Source organism: Oenanthe melanoleuca, chromosome 6 (assembly GCF_029582105.1).
Source record: "Oenanthe melanoleuca isolate GR-GAL-2019-014 chromosome 6, OMel1.0, whole genome shotgun sequence".
Lineage (NCBI taxonomy): Eukaryota > Metazoa > Chordata > Aves > Passeriformes > Muscicapidae > Oenanthe > Oenanthe melanoleuca.
The window spans coordinates 27728657-27746669 of NC_079340.1; the positions used below are offsets into that span (position 1 = coordinate 27728657).

General features: G+C 34.6%; 1 protein-coding gene across 3 annotated transcripts in view; it reads left to right on the forward strand.

Moving 5' to 3' along the window:
- Positions 1–18013, forward strand: part of ATRNL1 (attractin like 1) — a 425814-nt gene that overhangs the window by 102387 nt on the left and 305414 nt on the right. For all 3 annotated transcript variants that reach the window (XM_056494988.1, XM_056494990.1, XM_056494991.1), the window contains exons 17-19: positions 359–547; positions 5192–5410; positions 9868–10005. In XM_056494988.1, coding sequence (XP_056350963.1) covers positions 359–547; positions 5192–5410; positions 9868–10005 — 546 coding nt within the window. The remainder of the gene's footprint in view (positions 1–358; positions 548–5191; positions 5411–9867; positions 10006–18013) is intronic.

An 18013-nucleotide genomic window follows, 5' to 3' on the forward strand; every position in this document is an offset into this window, starting at 1 on the left:
ACATCAGTGAGTATCTTAAAGTTGTAAAAGACTGACAAATCCAAAATTCTAGTTTGTGTCTTTTAGGTTTGTTTGTGTAGAAAGTTTACTGTGACTAACAGCCACTTGACTGTTCACATTAACATACATTAAAATGGACTCTGTGAGCTGTCCTATAAGTCATGCTCAGTTTTGCATATGAAATTTTGTAAAATATTATTATATTAATATGCAGAAATATAAATTTGAATCAAAATATTTATAGCTAATAAAGGAAACAACCACTTCAATAGGGATTTTCCTAATGGAACAAATGGTGAAAGAGAAAGGAGATTGAACTGGTGTTCAAAGTGATAAAATATTTGTGATCCTTTTCCAGTCAGTCCCAACCAGAATGCCAGGCCCTGCAAGAAGCCATGCTCCCTGAGGACAAGCTGTTCCAACTGCACCAGCAATGGCATGGAATGCATGTGGTGCAGCAGCACCAAGCGATGCGTGGACTCCAATGCCTACATCATCTCCTTCCCATATGGGCAGTGTCTGGAGTGGCAAACTGCCACCTGCTCCCGTGAGTATCTCTGTGAATGTTCATCTCACTCATTATATTGGTAGGTTTGTTTTTCATTCAAAAGAGCTGGAGGGATTCAGCACATTCACTAGAGATAAAAAGATTTTCAAATGAATGACCTTATATAGCTCCTAATGTGGGAAGTCAGTGCTGAGTATGCAGTTCTTAGATACAGATAAAATGCTGGCAGTTCTTGGATGATGGAATATATTGAGTCTTTTGAAACTGTGAAAAGTATTTATTCCTTTCAGATAAAGAAAAATTACTGTGGTTTCTTGTATGACCAATGTTAGTGTGACAAACAATCACATTAACTAGAAGATGTTAAAATTGGGTAACCAATATGTAAAACTTAGACAAGATCAAGTTACTAAGAAAAGGAAGTGTGCTGAATTTTTAAAGGTTTAAATGTTCTGAATTCTTTTTTTTTTTTTTTCGATTCAGGCTATGCCATTTTCATAACATGCAAAGATAAAAACAAAGTTTTAATAATGATGGTAATAGTCTTGAGAACATTGTAACACAAATGCAAAACAAATGATCTGGGTCTTCCTTATACTCTTCTCCCTTGAAGATGGGGATTATTAACCCTTGATCCCTAATAACTAACTCCTGCAGGTTATTCATCATCTCTATGGAAGTAGAAGTAATTCTATTAGGCCATCAGGCAGGTAGAGGAGGTACAGAAAACTTCTGTCCTGTGTGATCAGACTGTGTCAGGCTGCATTAATATTCAAGATTGCCCATTTCATCCTTTGGGGTGATTTCTTACTTTGTCAAGGAGCAGTGTTACTCCCTGGATGTCCCCTTTGGAAGCACATTTCATCAGAGCTTGGTGCAATGTCTCTTCAGAAGAATGAGCAATCTCTTCCAAGTATTTTTCAGAGTATCAGGCACAGCTTTTCCCTCCTGAGCTGGGCGCCACCAGAATCAGCCCCATTCAGTTCCAGCACTTCCAGGGTTTGTTGGTGCCATAATTGATGCACATGCTGGAGTGAGCTGCATTGTGCCTTAGATTCTAGTCTTAGCTGGGGTTTATTTAGAACAATTCCTCAGTCACCATCATTCAGAAGATTGATTCTTAGAATTTTTCAGGATTTCTGAGGTGTACCTTTGGACTCTCCTTATTGCTCTGCTCAGAGAGAGTTTTTCTGGTTACTTCTGTTCTCCTTTCTCTCTCCATAAGGGTCTTTTGTTATCAAAGCCTCTGAAATCTTTTATTTGTGGGTATCTTGTGATAGGCTTAACGATCTTGACAACAACAAGCAACTTGCTTTCAGGAACATAATTAGATCATGATTCCATTTGATAGGTTACGGATAAAAATAAAAAAAAAACCCTGAAGAACACAAAAGGCTTGTTTTCACCTAAGCATCAGGAAAATACTAAGCAAAACAAGTTCTTGATGTGTCTGTAAAAGGAACCATTGATATATTCTAACCTTAGGAGAGAAAAAGAGCTGTATGTACCAGGCCACTACTGGGTGAAAGGGAAATAGGGCACAGGAAAGCTTTTCCTTTAGGCTATACTGGCCATGAGCCCATATTCCTCTAATTGAGGTTCCTTCTTCATCCTTAATAATCATAGAATGTAATGAACCAGGACCACGTTGAGCTATTCTGGAAAACTTTTTGGCTATGTTAGTAAATTTCAGGTATTAATCCAGGTTCTAGTGCCCATGTTCAGTATAATAGGTAATAGGAACACTTAATCTCTTGTCAGTGTGTTTGAAATAATAGTTCTGTAGTTATATAAAGGTTTCTCTCTCATAACCATTTACAGAACTTCTTTTTTCCTTTCCTGTACAAGAATCAATTTTGTAACTTATAAAATATTGGTAGTGAGTTGTGGCAGTACATAAATAGATTGAAAATCTAGAGATAAAATTGACAGAATACCACATAAATGATGCTTATGTTTTTGAACTAGAAGATATTATGTCAGCCTGAACTTTCAATTCAGTTTTTCTCTGTGTAGTGTTTGCACATCAAGCTGATTCAATTTGTTTGGGGAACATAAGAAATTGTTTTTAATTTGATTGTCATTTTTGTCAGTTCTATAAAAGTTTATATTAAATAAAGCAAAAGGGATTTGCTATATACCAGTTTAACATTATGTAAAGGGAATTTTGTATGAAAATGTACTTTCTATTCAACAAATTAGAAAAAAATCCAAGATTCTGTGGCTGTAAACACTTTTTTCAGAGTTTTATCACATCAGATATTTTGCATTTAAACAAGAAAATGCATGGCCAAATGAAGCATGGTTCAGATATTATTTTAGTGTAAATGGCTTGAAATTTTATTAGGTAGATATATCATTATTACTGCTGAAGTAACGAATTATTAAGTGAATTCCCTTATCAAAGGATCGTGATTCTACTTCAAGTACACACTGGAACTATACCTTTAAAAAAGTCTCCTTGTTTCTAAAATTTTTTTTTTTTTATTTTGAATGACTGATTTCTGAACTTTTGGATGTTTTGCTCTGAATGAAGAAAATATTCAGACAAGTATGTATGATTTAAAATACAAAAAACCCACAAAACCCAAAAAACTGAGAACTTCACATTTATTTTCACAACTTGGAATTAGAAATGAGGAATGCTGTTTTATTGGTGACATATTGTCATTTTAATACCTACTTGCCAAAAAATTGCATTTCAACTCTTCTGCACATCTTCCATCCATTATGACTTTTGACTGAATAGCTGACAGTTGAACAATCTTGGACCACCTCTAGAATTTCAAAGAAAACAAAATTGCTGCTTGAATATCCCCTTCTTCTATCAACAATTGCTTCTCAGCTCTCTTCAGTTTTTCAGCTGAATGCCACTACAGATAATAGCTGAGGATTTTCACTTTTGGTTCTGTTTTAGCCTCTGTAAAGATAATGCAGCTGATACTTCAGGGCTTTATAAATAGCAGCATGAGTATAAATAGCAGCATGAGATTTGTTTGGATTGTTTAGAGTGCATCTCTGAAAGGGCAAGCCAGCCAGTGCAGAATGATCATCTTTATTTTTCTGCTGATCCTCTAATGTATTCAAAAGCCCAAATTTGTATCATTCAGCTTCAGCACAGATGGTTTAAAACTGATTTTTCATGTTTGAAAATTTGCAACAACAGTTGGCCTTTTCCCATCCCTGCTATTTTCCATATTTGGGAAACTTGAAACACTTCCTCCTGTCTGGATTCTTCCAAGTCTACTGAAGAGCTCTTGCTTCAGATTTCTGTCCTGTTAAAATCCTTTTGAGATTCACTCAGACTTTTCAGTGCCTGTTTTCCTGATATTTGCAGGTGTCTTTAGACTGTGCAGTATTTTTTCTTTTTACAGCTTTCATTACTTTCAAACAATTGTAATAGTTGAAGTCAGAGAAGCTATCTTTATTTTGCTCTCAGTTAATTTACTTAGCAAGGAAATAATTCAGTACTATTCCTTTTGTGGACCAGGTAACTGTGAGCATTATTTGGATGCAGTGTTCTGGCTGCAGATGAACCAAATTGAGAAGTTACCTCACACAGAAACCATTTGAGTGTCCTTCAGAATAACTCTGGGAATCTTTAAAGTACTTTCTTCTTTTTAAAAAGAAACTTAGATAATTCTGGCTTCACCTTCATGTGTGCTTTTAAAATTTAATTTTGAAACCTATAAAGTTAATGTGAGGAGAGACAGAAACCCATAGTGATCAATGTTTGAATGAGTCTGATGTTAATTTGATCCAGTGTTACAACAGTAATTAAAAAAAATAAGATCTATCAGAAAAAGCTTAAAGAAGCTTGGGAACTTTAATGGTGTTCTTGAAGTTACTAAAATGTTAATTTCTTATTAATAAAAAATGAAAGTAACTTCAGAATAGGAGTTTTATTTGGTTCTAAACAGATTTGAAATATGAGGAAGACTTTAATTATTTTAAAGAAGAGAGTATAAAAGACGTGAAGGGAGATTTGGATTTTAGAATGCAATTTAAAAAATGAAACCTGATTAATTGATGAGAACCTTAAGATATAGTTAATTTAAATGAGATGTGTGCTTTGCTAGCTTGCTTCAAAAGCTGTATGCAATAAAACTAAATCATATTTGTAGGCAAATACTCAGGTGACATCCAGGGGTACTTTGTGGCCAAAATAATTTTTGGTTTGAATTTGAATGATCTTGTAATTTTTTATATTTATAAATATTATCACTCTTACTTGGTTTATTTACCTTGTGTTGAACTCTAGAATTTTCCTGTTGGGAGGGCTGTTTATCTCAGTAAAATTAGTAATAAATGCATTCTATTCTATTCTATTCTATTCTATTCTATTCTATTCTATTCTATTCTATTCTATTCTATTCTATTCTATTCTATTCTATTCATTATAGCTAAAGAATGTGTGTGTCTAATGAAGATGTGCAATATTATTTTCTACTTTGTTATCTTTATTGGTTTGAAGTTTTATTGTTGCATTGTGGTGTAACACACACCTGCTGCATCTTTTAATAGCTTTAAGTAATGAAAATGAAAACAGATTTTCTTACTAGTATTACTGATTGTTTAAAAAAAAAATTGCACAAGGAAAAATAAATGCTCCACCTCCTGTTGTACAATCCAAGCATCTTATTTAAAAACCAATGCATTAATATTGTATTCCATGTTGTAAAGCTCAAAACTGCTCTGGGCTGAGGACCTGTGGACAGTGTTTGGAGCAGCCAGGGTGTGGATGGTGCAATGACCCCAGTAACACTGGCAAAGGACAGTGCTTGGAAGGCTCCTCAAGAGGCCCAATGAAGCCTGCCAGTGCCCACTCCAATGAAATGGTGCTTGATGCTACTCTTTGCCCAAGGGAAAAGAATTATGAGTGGTCTTTTATCCAGTGTCCAGGTAAGGTTTGCTTCCATTCTTTCTTATTTATCAAGTAAGAGCTTAAGCACACCAAAATATTGTAATTGTTCTAAGTAATGCAAATGGCATTTTCATGAAAGACTTGTTTTTTAAAAAGTATTCCCTAAATGTAGAGTTTGTTTGTCTACTGAACACATGGTACATGAAATGCATTGCAAGCAGTTTAGACAAAATTGCCATTTATTTGTAGATAAGTTTTCACCCATCCTGTCCCTCCTTTGATTTAGAAATCAAAGTATAGGAATTTTCTTGAGCTCTTGCTTTCTTCTGGCTTCTGGCTCCATCAAGGAGTGGAACTGGCTAGAAATTATCCATAGGAAAAGACTGATGGACACAAAATTCCCTCCTGCTCTTGCCAAGTCCAGTTGACTGTCAGAATGGGGGGCTGCCAAAACCTGAGCTGTGCTTCCAGCTGACCTTTTAGACACTCAGAGTGAATAGAATATATGCTTAAAGAGAATCTCTGAAGTCTCAGTTTAAGCCACACCAGTCTGATTAGAGTATTTTAATTTTTGAGTTCATTGGAAAAGTAAGGAAGATCTCAGGTGCTATAAGACAGTGAAAGCTGTGCTGGTGCAGCCTCCTGTGTGGAAATCCTCCAACCCTGGCAGCAGAGTGTGGAAGCAGCAGTGGAGGACTGCAGGCAAATGAAAAGCACACTGGGGACTTTGACAGCACTCCAGAAGTCATTTACAATAAATTGTACAGTTTAAAAGACAGCCTAAAATCTTTGTTTTGTTTAGTTTTGGTTTGGTTTTGTGTGTTTTTTTCTCTTTTTTTAGTGTCTAGTAATAAAATAAAAAATGGTGTAACTGTGCTAAAGTTTTTCCAGGAAATGTTCTACTGCTGATAATTTTGGAAGCTGGAGCTTTTGTAGGATCAATACTTTTATGGGTACATGCAGCTGTGTTTACTTTCTTGTCTGCTTTTTTCATCAGTGTATTTTCTTTACTGTGTATGCATATATATAGAATGAGGGTTTTTAAAAAGTTTTAGAATAATGAAATGAAATATGAATTGAACACTGCTGCATATTTTCAGTTAAAACCAAAGAAACCTTCCACATCATCTAATACTACTTCTTGAACAAAGAAGCTTCTAGTATGTTTCTGTAAGCAATAAAATGACAATCTATTGTTGTTGTATAGGAATTTCATTACTTAGACTGTATATTAATAAGTGGATTGTTAACCCTTTAGTGCAATGCATAATTTCTGCCACTAGTGAAATTGTAATAGATAAATATATTACTTGTCTAAACCTGCTGTTTACTATTTATTCTATATGGAAAAATTCTGTATTCATTGTACATTCTTACCAAGAATTTACTCAAGTTCCACTTCAATTTAACATTCCCTTGCTTTATGTGTTTAAGGGACAAATAATACAGAAGTCATAGAATTAAAATTTCAATTGATATGAAATTTATTTTTGATCTCCTTAGGCTGGAGGTTTTGTTCCTAAGATTTTGTTTTCATTTTCATAGAATATTTTCTGTAATGGATTATATAAACAGTTTATTCTTAGCACAACAATCATGTGGTGTGCTTGAAATGAGATAGAATTAGACTAAGTCTATGTAAGCCTACTGAACAGTTTGCAGTTAGGATGCAAATGTAAATAGATAGTTTATACCATGCAGTTTGGAGATTATTCTGCCACATTGATGAATTGTTGGCTGAACCATTCATGTTCTTTCAGGCATGCACTTATTTTTCCTTGTAGTTCATATCCACCCTCCTTATAGTGCCTCTGGGCAATTGTGCTGCTGATAAAATTTTTAAACTGTTTGTTCAAAACTTTAAGATTAGTATTCATCAGGCAGTAAACAAAATGTTTGTTTTTGTAACTGGTCACTTTGAAATCAATAGGCTTCAAATAACTGTCATAGTATTTCCTTTGATAGGAATACAGTTTTATTTTCATCAGATTCTCAGTTTAACTATTGTTATACATAAAATTGCAAATAACACATATAAAAAGAAAAGAAAAATAGCTTTGACATTCATCTCATGAGAAGAAAGATTTAGGTAGAATGCAAGCCCAAGTTTTTCTTTAAATTTCTCCTCTAAAAAGTGTGAGTAGATTCCAACTAGTTTGTTTAAAACTGGAATCAATATCCATACACTGGATCCACATTGTAATGAAGACACCCTTTTCATAAATTTTCCTAGTTTTAAGTATTTTCTTAAAACTGTAGTTACCAACAATTGTCAGCTTCATCAACTGTTTCAACACAGAGGTCAAAAGCAAATTAGACATAAAATTGCTTCTCTCCAGGGCAGCCTCACTGAGGATTCAGCTGAAGTACATTTTTGTGTGTGAGGAAAGTGACTTTGTTGCTGCCAGTGGTATACATTAAAAGGACTTAGGGAAAAAAAGAACTTTAGCAAATTTAGCTCCTAATTCTTACTTAATAGTTGTTACTGTGTCTCATTATTTTAATGACTATTTTAATTATTTAATACTAATGTCTCCAGTTCAATTGCAGTGAACCGGCTTAGAAATTTATTGAACTTGCACTTCTGACTTTTTTCAATGAGATGCATGTTTTTAGGGAAATCAGCAATTATATAATGTAATTTTCTGTGCTGTGTCATATCAATTGTGGATTGCATTACTTTTTATTGTGTATATGTTTTTTTAAAATTTGTTTTAAAATCTCTTCCATTTACTTTGACTCAACAGAATGTAACAATTCAGAGCTGTCATGTATGGCCAGATAACATTATGACTTGCAGAAAAATAAAATTTACAATTAAGGTTGCGTTCATCACCCTATATAACACAAAAATTAAGAAATACAGAACTAAGCATTAGCAAGAATTGAAAATTTATAAATCAATGGGCCACTAGATAGAGAATATTAATATTAAGCATTTGTCCTACACTATTATATAGTCTTAATTAGGCAATCTTACTTTAATAGAACACCTCTTTAATGTACTCTGTTTTTACTTTTGACTTATTGGGCTGTATTTTTTTTGCATTTGCTTTAAGTAATTTAATATTTAAAACATGTACAAAATCCCCAAAAATGGAGCTGCAATTCATGGTACTCTTGTGTAGCTTTTCCTGAGAATGCAAACAAACTGCAAAAGAGGGAGACACCACAAAGGTATCTAACAATCAAGTATTCTTGGGGAGAATAAGACTTGTGATTTCTAGAGATTTAGTCAAGATAGTGAGAAAACCTAATGGTACAGAAATATTTAATACTTGTTTGGAAGATTCTCTAGGCGTAGTTACAGAAGAAGGAAGAGATTGTCAACTTGGAAGGTTTTAGTGGTTTATGAGCCAAGTCTGGCAATGGCTATAAATATATTAAGTTACTAAATTATAAAACAGCTCTAAAAACTTCTAAATCATGCAGTGAGAATTCCCTTTTTTTCCCCTAGCCAAGACACCAATCACTGTGACATTTAAATTAAAAATCCAAATTTAAAAAAAAAATTCAGTCTTACTGTGATAGCTGTCCTCTTCTGAGTCTTCCACCCACTTTGGCACTGAGGAATCGACAGGTCTGACATGGTTTGACATTTGACAAGCTGCTATAATTGACAGATTACTAATCTGCTGGGCACCATGAGCTCTGAAACTCCACTCTATAGAGAGGTCATCCTTCAAACCCTGGCAGCAGGATCAATGATTCTGGCAGGATTCACACTATGATTTTGCTGCAGGGCTGATCAGTGCTTTCTGAGTCTCCCCAAAATGTGAAGCTCTGGAGTGGAGCTCTGCTGCAAGATCAGTGGTTTATAGTGGTGCTATTTGACAAAAAGCAATTTTATGCTTTCAAGGTCAGATGTGAAAAAATTATGTCAATAGGAATCCAGTGGTTTTTTTTGCTTTCACCAAAATCGAGGAGTAGTGACTGGAGCTGTTTGATGTGGTCCTGATGTCCTTAAAATTGCTTTGTATCCCAAAGCTAATGAGGGTCAGGACAATTAAAAATAAAATAATATTTAGTTAATTTATTTCAGAAGTTCTCTTTCCCCTAGATGTGTTTTGCTAGATGTGTGAGTTCATGTTCTCCATCACAGTAGGCTTTCAAATGCTTCACAATTGCAATAGGTTTTGGGGTTTTCATGGAGTCTCAGTCAGTGGCTGACTACCCCTTCAAAGATTTCTGAAATGCCTGGACAGCATTTTGAAGCTGTAAGGACTAATTCAATCACTCCAGTGGCAAATAAAACCCCTTTCTCATAAACCCCCCCTTAAAACTCACAAGTCACAACTCAGATTTTATGTGAATTCATTTTGTATTGCAGTTCTGTTTTGAAGAGGTTCTGTGTCAAAGTGCAAATATATTTATGCTGGCTATTTGTCTGGACTAAACTCAGAATCACATTTTACTAACATTTCATAGTCACATAGAGTTTATTTTGTTCTAAAGAGCAATTTAGTAATGAATCTTCTAAAATATTGTATTCCAGCTTGTCAGTGTAATGGCCACAGCACCTGCATCAACAGCAATGTCTGTGATCAGTGTAAAAACCTAACAACAGGAAAACAGTGTGAGACCTGCATGCCAGGGTATTATGGGGATCCCACAAACGGAGGACAGTGTACAGGTGAGTTCTTCTACTGGAAGGAAAAAGAAAAATATCAAAATGACATTTTATGTAATGTGAATTGAATGTTTTTAATGTAATGTGAAATTAACTTTTCTTTAAAGGTTAAAGATTTATCGTACAGATGAGCTGATCAGCTAAACTAATGGTTCAAAATCAGATTAATATATTAAAGAGAAATTAATTCAGAGTCATCATTTTGCAATTGTTACTCTCTCAGGAGGAAGAAACTCCCTTGTTGGAGCAACACCTCAAATTATTTCAGAGAGATATCATTAAATTCCATGTAAACAATCCTGTTAGAGGCAGTGAGAAGGTACTTATAAATAAAGTTCAGTATCTGCTATAATGTCTGGTAACATTGATTTGTATAAATACGTGCTGCTGGTGGAGAAATTACACATTTAACAGACCAGAAGGTTAGTTTTGTATAGTACTTTTGTATTACTCATGTATATTTGAAACAAAAAGGGCTGGTATGCTGAGGATGGCAAGGCACCCATAGCTATTCAAAATTTTGTTTTTAAACTGCTGCACTGGAGGATTCTCCTTGAGGTGAAGAAGAGAATGAAGTGCAATTCTCCAGCTGGTTTTTGTATATTGCAATAGGGCTGCTTTTTCACTTGCATGGCTGGTTTCAAAGTCAACAGGAACTCCTTCCCTTAAAACTAAATCCTGGAAGGAGGAACATATTCAATATGAAAACTCAATAAAGTTGGCTTTCAATCTAGGAGGGTGCTGGAAAGTTTTGTCCCATGACTTTTTCTTCTCCATTACTGATGTTTCTTTAACCAGACCTTTGCTTCTCAAGGAATATTTCTTCATTTAAAGGGTTTGTTGGTTCCTCAGCACTCTAATGTGCAGTAGGCAATGCATAACGATTCACATCTGGTAAACTCAAGCATGATATGTAAAAATTTTGTTCAAGGGGATAGAAAGATTAATGTCTACCCTTATTGACAATTGAACATTTTGCTGAGGCTTTATGATGCTTTAAATAATTCTTAATAGTTCAGTTTTTCTCCTGAAGTTGACAAAATGTTCTTTTGCTGTCTGTATCACCTTTATGGCAAAATGTAAATTCATACAGCTTTTATTCTTCAGGGATACATTAGCTATCAACCAAATAAGCATTCCATCACCTTTAGTGAAATATGCATGGTGCAATAACAGCTGAAATCAATTTATAGGACCCGTAAAATTATAAATTTTACAACTTGTTTTTTCAAACCTTGTCTGTAAGGATGCATATTTTTATTGGTAGACATGATTTTAACAGGAGCTATTTTGACTAGAGAATGCTTTAAAAAATAAAAATTATAATTATTTCAGTGCTTTATCTGCTATGCTATGTTGTATTTTTAGTATAGAGCCCATAACAAATATGTTTACATCCCTTAGGATATTTTGAAGGATGTAATCATCATGAACTACTAGATTTTATACAGTATCATGAGTACTGTGATAGAGGTGGCCAAACTGTGGGCCAGGGATTTCTGCAGGAAAAAATACCAGTGATCCATAGATAAGTCAAATCAGTGTTACTGGGATTTAAGAGGATTTTGGAACCATCGCTGGGATCAGGTCCAGTGCAAACATAAAGAAAGAAAATAGTGATTCTGTTACTTTTCTCCTTCATTCTGCTAATGCTCTTGGTAATGCAAAAGACAATTAAAAATGGCTGGAAATTAAAACCATAATTAAAATAGAAACATGTAGAGAAAAATATAAGTAGAAGAAAGGACAGCCCAGTTAGGAGCTGAGTTTAAGTGTGACTGAAATAAAGAGAAAATAAAATAGAAAATTACATGAAAAAGCCAATCAAAGGACAAAAGAATCATAAGGAACTAAAAAAAACCAGTCATCTTTATAGTTGCATTTTGTGTCACTTTGTTGCTGCCAGCTGAGTTTCTGGCTGGACACCACCAACTTTCCTTTTCCACCAAGATTCAGCCTTTGCTTCCATGGCTGCCTGAGCACATGGTGTGTTTTTCCTTTGGAGCCCCTGAGTAATAACTTTGAGGATGCAGGTTGAAAACTTTTTAAAGGCATGACAAGATGATGACTGTAACTCTGCAAGTACAACTGTAATACTATAATATTCTTCATGGATCAAGTTGCTATAGTTACAAGGGCATAGCTTGTTTTGAATTGGAGAGCAGTCAAAGCTGGGGACAGAGGCTGTTCTTTGTCTCTGCAGTGGAGAGGTGAAGTTATGTGCTTGGGACAAAAGCTGCAGGTCATTTCCCTGGCACACTCATGACATAAAATAACCTTTTCCCAGTGTCCTGACGAAATACTTATGGTTCAGTACGCATATTGTGTTTTCTGCTGTCATGAGAGATGTACTTATAGGTAAAACCTGAGCTCTTAGTTTGCCTGTGGTGATACACACTAAAATTATTTGCAAGAAAATCTTCCTTTTTTAATATAAGTTGCATTAGCCCTTTTTCTTCCTTAGATCCCTGCTCTTGAAAGGAAGGAGGAGGTCATGCATAGCAAGCCTTGCAGTCCTTGGAAAACTTCTTAGTTTTATAGCAAATAGTTTCCTAAATCCTTTCTGTTTATGCTCCAAGGAGATAATTCAGAAAGCTCTAAAAGAAGTGACTGTTCACCTCTGAGTGATCAATTCTGTTCTGACCTTTGTCCAGGGATGGCAAATTCTGTTAAAATAGAATTATATTTTTCCACTCTGGTACTAATGGTAGCTTTATAACTGTCATCAGATAACTGATACATTTATAGTGGTATTGAATAGTGTTATGCTATCAAATTACTATGGAATGAGTAACAGTTGTTATAGAAAAAAGATGTAATTCAGATTTCAAAAGGTTTTGAATAGTTGTGATTAAAGAATGGGTAAAAAAATTTGACTTTTCTGGATTTTCACTCACTATAATTGCTGACATCTCAATAGCTTTAAAACACATCTAAGGACTTGCTTTGCATCCTGATATGATGCAGGCTTACAAAACGTGACAAACCTTGCAGAAGGACAAAGAAAAGATGGAGGCATAATAACAGGCTTCAGATGCATGAAGGGAAGCTGAAAAGAGAAGGAGATGATAAAGTGCCTTCCCCCACGCCCCCATTTTGTTTGAGGAGGAAGTAATGGGATTAGGTTGCAACAAGAAAGATAAAGGTGGAATACAAGGAAAAATTTCTGCTGGTTAAACTGTGAAAGATTGACTAAATATGCTATGAAATCTGCATTATCACTTACACTTTCCTTTCTACATTTTCAGTTGTCTCAGGGGGTAGAAACTAGCTGATTCCACACATATTTCTCCACTCCTAATATTCTGTAGTGTCTTAGAGTCTGAGATCTAGAAAGCAGGGAGGTATTTAGTTAACTATTGTGATTATATAGCAAATGGGCTGTGTATAGCTATATGGCTGTGGATATTTACTGTATTTTGGGTCTTTACTGTTAGTAAGCTATATACTACTTTTTTTTTTAATTTGTAGCATTTTAGTTACTCTGGAGTTAAAAAGCTTTCCATCCTATGCAGGTTTCCCCTGTAGCTGAAACTCTGGTTTATTTGTGTCAGAAGTGTGGTATTTTGGTTGCTGATGGGTAATAGTTTGGCAATGGTCATATTTTTATAAAATACTTACTTTTGTTTTTTGTTGAAGTAACCATAGCTAATACAAATTACTCATTTAAATTCTGTCACTTGAAGTCTCCTTTCAGTACAGAGAATAAGAGTTAGAGTTTGTATTCTTGGTGTAAAAATGGGCTTTATATTCAGTTGTCCTAAGATGTGGCTTGCAGTAAAGATATATGTGCTCCTTCAGTTCTTTCTGACATTTTATTGTACAAATATATAGTTTGAATTATTTTATATTTGATTCATTGCTGCATTCTGTACAAAAATCAGTAATAAATTGCAGGGGTCTTTTATGATAGAGGAGGTTCTGTGACTGTAATATATTAGTTATCTGTTCTTATACTAATTAAAATGGTTTCAGGTAGTGTGTGGTGTGAAATAGGTATAATAGAAATAATAGCCATAATAACCATGATAGAAAATGAAATTAATTTCTTACCTTAAATTGTGAAATATATTAAGTTGTACAAAAAGATTTGCATTACTTCTTCGAAATAAATAGCAGTGCACAAATTATTAAGTCCAGACCCTGTGCACATGCTTAAGATTTGTCATCTAAACCCCTTGTCTGGCAAAGAAAGTATGAAGAGAGAGTGCCACCCAAGCTACCAGCTAAAGTTACAGCATCCTTTTAAAGAGTTATCTCAATGTGCAAGAAAATAAAAGGGAAGGCAGAGGTGAATTCTGAGCATGAGGGAATAGGGTGCTCTGGGAAGAGATAGGTTTGGGTTTCCTGGCCAAGTAAATCCATGGGCAGTCCTTGGAGTGCTAATTCAGTGCTGTCAGCCTGTGCCAGAAATATTTAAGTAATCAAACCCTGTCTTGAACAGAATAAGGCACATTCTGTATTGTGGTAAAGATTAGATTAGAGAATCACAGCTCAGCCTTGGCTGTTCCTGGGACACCTGGGAAGCCTTTCAGTCTGAGGTGTTGAAGAGCTCCAAAGCAGATATTCCAAATCACTTTGATTAATTTTTTTCTAAATTTTGCTCAAGTTCTATTTGAGGGATGATTTTGAAGGCATAAATATTGAAATTCATTAATAGAAAAATAATAATTGAATATTATTGGATTTTGGAAATAAATCAGCTTTGGTTGTAGGTGTGAACAGGTCCTGGCTTGCTGTCTTGGTGGTTTCTCTTGATGTTTTGTTTTTTTCAGGGTCTTGATCTGCTATGTGCTGCATGTCTGGGAAATATGCAATTTTTAAATAGAAATTCTAGAAAAATACAGAGTTGTATGTATACTACAGACTGCACATAAAGTACCAAAAGAAAACACTGTGGGAAATTGCTCGGAACAATTTTGTTTCATCTTAGTGATGTTTTTTAGTATTATTTTCAAACTTAATCATCAACTTAGTTGTCAGTGTTAAAAAAATTGCTCTAGCTGCTTATCACCTTGTCATTTTCTTTATGCATGGTATTTTAAAAAATTATCCTTACAATTTATGAGATGCCAGGAAAAAATTCTTTACAGTAACTAATGACAGATGGAATGAATGTATAATACATTTAATAATAATAAGATAACGCAAGCATTTTACTGTATTGTAATTTTCTTTAATAATGGTATAACACTCCAAGCAGCATTCAGTTTTCCCAGCATTGTGCTGCCATTGGTGCTTTTGCAGTAGAAGGAGACTGAGTCTTAACTTGCTGTGATTGTTCTCTAAGCAGCCCCAAAAGGCACCTGAGACACTGATGATCATCCTGTAAAAGCTTCAACCACACAGGCTGTTGGGGGTGATGTTTTTTTAGCAAGTCTGCAGCATTTCTGTTGCCTTTATAGATCAGTTCCTTTCTCTGTTACCACACATTGGACATTTCCAATACAAAATGCAGCTTTCCCCACGTTTGGTTTGCAATCATTCTGTTTGGAAAGATGAAGTTTATCTTTTACTGGAAACGTCTGATATTTTTATGAGGTCTTCAAACTAATGTCAAAATTCAGCATGTTTTTAGCAAATACACACCATGTGTGCATCACCTGTATGTGTACACATATGTGCATGCATGTACAGATGCTGCTGCTTGAATGTATGTCACATAAACTTGACATTTAGACATGTGCAACTCAACTGGCATTTAACTACAGGAAAAGCCTCAAGACATTAAAAAAAGTGCATCAGACAGGTATCAATAAAAGACTAAGTTGTCAGAGTTACTTTAAAGTACTTTAGGTGAAAGACTTTGGTGAAATTTAACCAGCAGTAGATTAGTTTAATAGATACAAGTTTGTGATTAATTGTGTTGGTTAAAAGAATAAAAACTAAAACTTATTAGTGATGTGTTGACACTGAGGTTATATCTTCAAAGGATGATCTTCCATGGTGTTCAAATCTTGCTGTTCAGAAAATGTGATTATTCTGCTGAGTTACTGACAGCTGAGATGTGGGGGTTTGAGAGAAGAGGCCAAGGGTGCCACAAGCCATTACTTCAAGTGTCTGTGAAAGAGAGACATGAGAAAGATGTTAAACTTGTCCTGGCAGCAGATTGACAATGTTCTCCTTGGGTTTTAGGTTCTATCTAACTTTTAAAGGTGCCTAATGGGTGACTTCACAAGTTGTTTTCTCTGGGACTATTTCTGTCATTTTTACCTATTCAGCAATGGCAACATTAGCTGTTTTAATGTTTAGCATGTAGAGAATTGTATTTGTGGACTTCATTGGTACAAGATCATGCATTTGGCATTCCATAATTAGCTGTCTAAAATTTGCAGGAAATTTTGTACTAGATTAAATATTGTGCTCTAGAAGCCCTCTTTTCACAGTGACTAAATATGAAATTCAAAAATCAAAAGCATCTTTTAGTCCAGCCACTTTGAGGTTAGTCACAGAAAAAAAGGATTTTCAGTGGATTGGATGCTTATGACACAAGACCACAGGAGCCTATGTGAATAAAGACATTTTATATAAAAATAGGTAAACATTAGAAATCAGTGGAAGAAAAAGTATAGTGGTCTGTACTGTGTTCAGGTACTAGAATATGGAACTTTAGCTTATAAAAACCTGTTTGCTTGTACCTTGGTTTATAACACACAATGTGTCATAAATTCACAGCAAAACTCTGTGATAAGAAGCTGTAATTTAGGATTATTCAGAAAAAGCAAATCTCACATGCTAAATTACAGCAGATAACATGATATTGTTTATGCTGTACAAACAAAATATCCAAAGGTTTTGGCAAATGAGGGGACTGTCAAGAAATCCCATTTTGCAGTAGCAGTGGTGTTTTGTTTTGTTTTCCTTAATTTATTTTTTACCATTTGGTATTAAATAGAGGACACCGACTCCTTGGATTTTGTAAATAAAATATCTTATCATAGAATAAAAGCACTATTAACTAAAATGCTGGAATTTGGTTTTAGTAGAAGGAAAAGGGCTTCTTGGTTCATATGAAACACAAAAGGGATTCTAGCACAACAAGCTATTCAAGAAAAGCCTCGTGTTGCTTTTTGCAGAGATTGTTAGAGTAGTCAGAATAAACACTCTTTTAAGAAGACTTTTTCCCCCAAAGGTGATTTGAAAATTTATTTTCCTTTATACTGTTTATTGAATAGTGTCCAAGATAGTCTGACCACTGAGTGAAGCCTATGCTTGGGCTTAGTCATGAATTTAAATTAGGTTCTCTTCAATCAGAATGTATTTAAAATTAGTCCTGTGCTACTAAACCAGAAATGGATTGCCATAGGAAAAACTGAGTTGAGGAACTTGGAAAAAGACATCTTTAAAAGTTACTGTTCCAGTTTTTTTTGACTGCCAAGCAAAATGTGCTAAGCAAACTGCTCAATATGCTGTTAATTCTTTTGTACACATATAATTTTCTTTTTGATTTTTTTTATAGATTAGAGCTGTATTAGAAAGTATGATTTCTAGCACAATTAATTGTAAGTTCAAACAAAAAACTCAAACTAAAATTAGGAAACTTTTTATAGATACATTTGTATTCCATAACCTACTTAGAGTAATCTTAAGAGAAGAACTTGGAGTTACACTTCAAGGGAAGTATCATTGTCAAATATCAATAGATATTTAGATGTCCATAATTTTATGAGAGAAAAAAAGAAGAAACTGTTGAATGTAACATGATTAGCCTCCAGAGAGGCACTATTTGTATGGCCATGGGATTTCATAAGGTTTTGACAGGATGCCTATTCAACACGTTAAACATTTTTTCCTTGACTGCATACAGAAGATCTTTATAAACTTCCTGTCAGGTACAACTGTTTTAAGCTACCTCTTGATTGTCTAAATTTGATTTTCTTCCTAAGCCAGGATGTGTGAGCTCATTGCAGAATAGTCTGATTTTAGGAAAAGTCAGCATGGCAAGGTACTGGTTCAAGCATCACCTTAGGATTGCTGTTGGAACACTTGATTGTGGAGAACCACTGACTTT